At 45.0% G+C, this 6,789-nt stretch overlaps 1 protein-coding gene across 1 annotated transcript; it reads left to right on the forward strand.

Moving 5' to 3' along the window:
- Positions 1-2,299: 2,299 nt before the first annotated feature.
- Positions 2,300-4,460, forward strand: TMEM174 (transmembrane protein 174). The gene is made up of 2 exons (XM_015848802.3): positions 2,300-2,987; positions 4,126-4,460. Exons 1-2 carry the CDS (start codon positions 2,356-2,358, stop codon positions 4,223-4,225), a joined length of 732 nt encoding a protein of 243 aa, XP_015704288.1. The 5' UTR covers positions 2,300-2,355; the 3' UTR covers positions 4,226-4,460.
- The last annotated feature ends 2,329 nt before the right edge of the window (positions 4,461-6,789 follow it).

The raw sequence follows: 6,789 nt of genomic DNA on the forward strand, positions 1-6,789 counted from the left end.
TCAAAGTTGAAGTGACAATCAGTCTTAGAAGAAATCACTCGTTTTCTCCAGCTTTGCTGTGCACTTCCTCAGCAAGCAATACACCACGTGCTTGGCCACAGGGAGGGAACATAGCCCATGGGGTGCTGCAGTACCTGGACAGGAAATCTCTGACTCTCTACAGCATCTGAGAACCACACCACAGGCCCAAGGAATGGCTCCAGGACAATTCTCTTGTAAATAGCACTCGCAGAGCACTTGAATGACTAAGAGAAGGAATGTGATACTACAACTCTGCATACCATCAGACAACAATCATAATATATTGATTTAAAGAGGATGTTGGAAAGCTTGGAAGATTAAGCAAACAGAGGCAAGAATGATTTGTGGTATGGAAAAACCTGACTTACAGAGAGGAGTAACAGAAGTTCATTCCACTTATTATACCAAATATAAGGCTAAAGATTATGTAGGTTTTGGCTGTAATTACCAGTGCAACGATGGCTTATCTAACATTTCATCAGTTCCTAATTTGGTTGTAGTGATGTGAACCACTGCCCCACAAACCCTGACCCTCTCCTCAAGTCTTGACCTGGTGCTGGGATAAGGGCAGATCTGTGATCTTGTCAGAAATTTTGTTGGCACCCTGGGTAATAGAAGAGATGTTATTACTGACTATGGGAAGTTCCCAGACATTTTAAAGGGAGTTCAGCATTAATATTTCTCAGGGTCTCTCTGCTGACGATTGAGAAGAGAAAGACGCAGTAGTAACTGTACTCAGCATCTCTTCAGAAAGCTTTGGTGAGCAGCGGTGTTCAGAACTGATCTTAGAGCACAGTAGACTGAAGGCACTTTCATTAGTTGTGAAGCAGCAATCCGAAAGAAGGTGAGTTTTCTACAGCTATTTTTGTTCCATTAACCTTGGGATAAGCTTGCTTCCCCAGAGCTGCTGGTAGCAGGAAATAGCATTATGCTTCCCACCTCCTGAGGAGTAATCTCTGTACTGCATGTGCTTCCCTGCTATGCTAATCAAAACAGATTGAGTAGTGGAAGATTTTTCTCCGTAAGGAATTAAACAGAAATGTTCTACCAGAACACTCCGGCAGCAATTACTTTTGTCTGAAATCATTAGGAAACAGAAAGTCTCAACTTTCAATTCGTCTGTCTGCTTAATATATGGGGGATGATAGGTAAGTAATCCTGGTGGTTTTTTTGCATAGAGCCCCATCCTGGTGTGATATTTACTGCAGTGGGAGAATGTGGGAACACTCACAGATCAGGTACTTGCTGGGTGCAGAACAACTGCCACAGGACACTGTGTTATCCTGCCGTTATCACAGTGCCAGCTTCAATCATGAAGGCCAGGTTTTCAAGAAAAAGACAGGATATACCAGCCACATATTGCTGTCAGAAGGAGATTCCAACAGATGAAATCATTCTGTAGCAAAATTAATCTTCCAGGTACTTCTTGAATACAGCGTTTACCCTACAGGTCAAGATCCCTTGCTCTGCCACATTACAGGAGACATTTCCTCACAGTGACAGTATATGTGGGCCTTACTCAGTCTGGACTCTGAGGAAGGGGTGTCAATTCTGTAACCAAAATATGTCCACAATTAAGGGGAGATCACAGGGTTATTATGCTATCTACAAACAACTATGGCTTTTTGCTGGAGGGAAGCAACGTTTCTACCACAACCAGCAGTTTCTGCAGGCTTTCCAGCACCCTGGAACTCTGCACCCACCCACCAGCCCCTCTCATCAAACACTCAGTAAGCTTCCTTTGATATCTGTATAAATCATAGAAGCTCTGAGCTGCTGGACCAGCTGCAGCATGGTCCAGACATAGCTGTAACCATCACACTTCACAGTGCTCTGAAGCACAGCAGCAAAGGCCACATATCTTCCTATAGACCTAGGCTGCCAAATTGGTGGCCTGAGGAGAGTGAGTGAGTCATCGTACTGCTACAGAGTAATGTATGCTGTCCATATGCTGGATGCATTGGCTGGCAGGGGGCCCAGGATAAGCTGCAGGGACCTCAGCTTCCTTTCTCTCCCATCTGGCACAGGCAAGGTGAGGAAGTATTAGTGGGTGCCAAATTGGAGAAGAGGATAAACCAAAAGATAAGTAGCCATGCAAGGGTGCAGGCATTTCGGAAGCAATGGTGGGAAAGCAAGAAGTCTTTAGCGGTCACTTCAGGCTCCACTTCCCAGACCTTTATTCTTGTAAGCAAAGTTTGTTCTTTCACATGATGGACTCTGTTAACCATACACGCATGGCATCCTTGTATAATTAACCTGAACCTTCGACTTTTAATGCTCTGCAGAGTACCTTGCAAACCCCTTTCTGCTGAGAAAGATTCATGATACTTAGTGATGGAGCAGAACAACAGCAATGTAGAGGATTTCTCCCTGAACGTGTTTTCTGTCTCTCCTTACCCACCGAGCCGGTCTGATGCCCTGGTGTCAGATGGAGACAAAGCTGGTGCCACTCTGCTTTTCTCAGGTGTGTTCTTGGGACTGGTGGGGATCACATTCACCGTGATGGGGTGGATAAAGTACGACGGCCTTACTCACCTGGAATGGACTCAGTTACTAGGGCCAATCCTGCTTTCTGTTGGGGTAACTTTCATCCTGATTGCCGTTTGCAAATTCAACATGCTTACGTGCAAACCCTGCAAAGAAAGAGAGGAGAACATGTTAGACATCGACCAGAGCACAAGCGGACAGTCCTTCGTGTTCACCGGAATCAATCAGCCCATAACTTTCCACGGTGCCACCGTGGTGCAGTACATCCCCCCACCTTACCCAGCGCTGGACAGTGGAGCCACCAGCCCTGGCTACCTGCACCCTGTGCTCAGCTGCTGCGGGGCTGTCTCCCCTGGTGTCTCTCCCATCCCCAGTCCCAGCTCTGCTCACTTCTGCCCTGCCTACTCTCTGGACAACCCTGCTTTCACCTGGGATGAGAGCTGTGCCAGTTACCTCACAGAGAACACACGGAACCAAAGGTACATCTTCTAAAAAGTCTCAGTGAGGTTGGGCACAGGCTGTGTGTGTTTTAAGGTGTTACGAATGCTTGCAAAGCATAAAGTGCCTCCCTTTGTGTGCTCTCCTCCAGACTTCCTTATTTCTCTTGGTTAGGAGTAGAGAATATTAAGACATACTTTTTCTAGAAAGCATTTTACTTCAGGTTAACTTCACTTAAGCATTCCTTCACTTTTCTATCTATGGAATATATCGTTACTTTAAGAGATGTGCACCTGTACCTGTGTGGGTTTGGTTTTGTTTTTTTTCTTTGTTTGTTTGTTTTTTTTAATAGAACCACTGTATGATACTATATTGAAGAGAACTCAAAGCCCACCCTGTTCCACAATCCTTCCATAGGCAGGGCTGCCCCCACAAGTTCAGCCTGTCCTGGGCCCACCCAGCCCAGCCTTGAGCCCCTCCAGGGGTGGGACATCCACAGCTTCTCTGGGTGGCTGTACCAGTGACTTTTGTTTGCTTGTCCTTAACATTTCTTTTACTACCTTCAGAAGACTGTTATTCCATGCCCAGGCAGAGGGTTCCACACAGACAGAATCACAGCACGGGAGAAGTCCACAAACAGTGTTTTCATGAGTATGAAAGGGTCTCACTTCAATGCCAGTCACCCTTGGGGCAACCTTCCAGCCACTATCACTGTCCTAGTTTTTGAGGTATACACGACACCACTGGTATTACAGCACAGTGTGAAACTGCTTTCATCAGTCACAAGATAAACTTGTAGTCCTTTACTCTTACAGGAAAACATTCAAATTACAGGACTTACTCAGAATTATATCCTTTCTGGAAAGTAAGTAATTCTGTTCCTTTATCAAAGTCTGTCTGCAAACAGCTAGTGGCCTCTTGTCTTCAGCACTACACAAAATAGGCATGGGCAGCAGGAAAACAGAGGTCACCACCTGACATTTTGTACTTCACATAAAGATCACAGCCTATTGCTGAATCACAGTAAAACTTCATCTTGTAATGTTTTCCCAAGCAAAACTCACACTGAGGTCAGGAAGTTCTTTGCCCAGAGAAGGCAGACAGGACAAAGAATGGAGGTTACTTCATAACTTGTGTTTGATCTTCTTTTTTTGCACCTGCTTCTCTTCCTATTATCAGGTCAGAGGACAGCTCTGATGAGCCAGAAGAACTGCTGGAAGACCCCTGTGAAGAACTATCACCTCCTCGTTACGAGGAAATATACCCACTGTCTTCATAAAGTAACTGCTGACAACAGACCGTGCTCTTGAGAGACACCAACTTATCCTTACGAATCTTCTCTTTAGCATTTGCACTACATGCAGTTGTGAGCAGAATGATTTCAGACATACTGAAATGTGCTTCAGTGTCACTGAAAACATTTAACCAGCCCCTTCCTTTTGTTCCTCATGCTATTTTCTCCCTTGCTATGCAGTTTGATAGTAAAACCAATTAAACTCAAAGATGTAAATTCATTCAAGTTTTTCCCAACAAGGATCCTGAATTCCAGACTTGCTGAAACAGTGTGAACAGTGAATGCACGAGATGTCACAATTACTCCTGGACTTTCAGCATCATTGGAAAACATTTGATTTATCCTGTGTATTACTGCCCGTTGATTAGCTGGGGAACTTCAGAAGTGTCTTCACTCAGCCTGATTCCTTAGAATGTCTCATTCATGAGCAAGTCCACTCCACAGGTTTGACTTCCTCTGCCTTGACCCAACCCCATAGGTATTTTCAGAGCACTCCACTGAATCAGAGCATCCCAGGTGGGAGAAAAAGACCCCCTGTGCATCATACGCAGTTCCTTTCCCTGACAATGGGGCACAAAGCATTGTTTCCCACAACAAGTGCTAGTGATGACTAGGTTAACACCACAAAAGCAAAAGGCACTGCTCTGGAGCCTTAGCAGAAATATATGGTCCTATCAGTGCTGAAAGCATTAGCAGGTTGTGCTGTGACTCATAGCAGTCCCCTGTGCAAAGGGGTCTCTTCAGAGGTGGCTCTGAAGCACATAGGCTGAGGTGTTCTCAGAGCACCATGGCAGCTACATGTTGCAGTGGACTTTCTTGTTTGAGTCCAGCTTGCAGGATCAGCACAGTTCCATACATTGTATCTACAAATGGATCAGTATCCAGATCTAACAGTGGATGGGGGTTTGCAAGTGACAGAATCTTCATCACGGAGCAGAGCTTCCTGAAAGGCTCTGTTCAGAAGCTGTCTACTCCCCGGAGCAATGAGAAGTGTCTGCATGGCCTCACTAGTGATAAGGTGTATATCTGAAGGGAGAGGTGCATCCAGAACATTATCTGTCTACACGGAGCTTCAAGCACACACCTGCCTCCTGGTCCTGCATGTTCTGAGTGAGCCAAGAGATCATTAGATTAGATATTAGGAGGAAATTCTTAACTCAAAGAATGGTGAGGCTCTGGCACTGGCTGCCCAGGGAAGCTGTGGGTGCCCCATCCCTGGATGCACCCAGGGCCAAGCTGGATGGGTGCTGGGCAGCCTAAGCTGGTGGGTAGCAGCAGCAGGCTGGGGTTCAGGCGGGCTTTAAGGTCCTTTCCAACCCAACACACTCTGCGATTGCAGGAGTCTATGAATACTTTTGGAGGGGTGCAAGAGAAAATTCATGGCTGAAGTGCAACACTCAGTGGTGCTGCAAATGGCACTGAGAGGTCACATTTGGAATGCAACAAGCTGATTCTGAGCAGGATTAGCAGCTGCAGCAGCAGCTACTGGACAGTGGCTGCAAACCATGCAAGAAGGTTTCTCACTAGGACAACATGGAGCACACTGATTTTCAGCAGCCCAGTACCAGCAAGTAGCTGGAGAGAGGCCAGCATATGGTGCACAACACTGTCTCAGTGGGACTGAGTAAGAGAACAGGAGGTCTAAAAATAAACATAAGATTCCTTCATGGAAACCTCTTGCTCCCCTTCCAGAACTTACATGGAGGTGAACTCATCCTCTGCAGCAGCAAGCTGGAAGTTCCTAGGTCTGCTGAGTCGAGAAGCGCTGTGAGAGCACAAAGGATGGGTGAGATGGGTCCAGCTGCAGGACTGCAGTCAGCAGTGCTGTCTGATCCCTCTCCCCTGCAACAAGAAAATACTTTCTGTCAGAAACCACAGACTTGCTGCCGCTCATTTTGAACATGCTTTCCCTGCATACATGACATAAGCATGTTTCCCAGGGGAATCAGAGGGCTTATTTTCATAGCATCTAATTGCACAGCCAGAGTAAATACAAGAAATCCAGAAGGTTGCTGCATGGACTTGATTTTTAAGGTTTATTTTTGTGGACACTAAGCTCAATGAAAGAGTGGTGGGTTTCCTTTATTGGAGAAATAGCTGAATAAGTGATTTTTAATGACTGTGTATTAAAATGATCCATAAGATGAATTCTATCTGGGTTCAGTTGTGGTTTTTCTTCTGTGTTGTTATCTGGAAAGCTCCAGCCTAAGGGCTTTTCCCTTGTTCTGATTAACTTCTTAAATTATCCTTATTTATTTAATAATAGGATAACACCCTACAAAGACCTTTCTCTTTCCTCTTCTTTCCATCTTCTGCTTATTATCTTTTCTCCAACTTAACAATTCATATTCTTAACAGCATTTTAAATTTCGTTTTATTGTTATTGCATTTAGTGATACAAGCCCACCTTTGAGCACTATGGTGTTCTATTTCTGCCTTGCGGTGAGTGACAGAATAAGCAAAAATAAATAAATAAATAAATAAATAAATAAATAAATAAATAAAATCTGCACAGAGCACCTCAGGACCCTGTTTCACCATGCTGAATG

This window comes from Coturnix japonica, chromosome Z (genome assembly GCF_054131305.1).
Source record: "Coturnix japonica strain WE chromosome Z, WE-NBRP24, whole genome shotgun sequence".
NCBI lineage: Eukaryota > Metazoa > Chordata > Aves > Galliformes > Phasianidae > Coturnix > Coturnix japonica.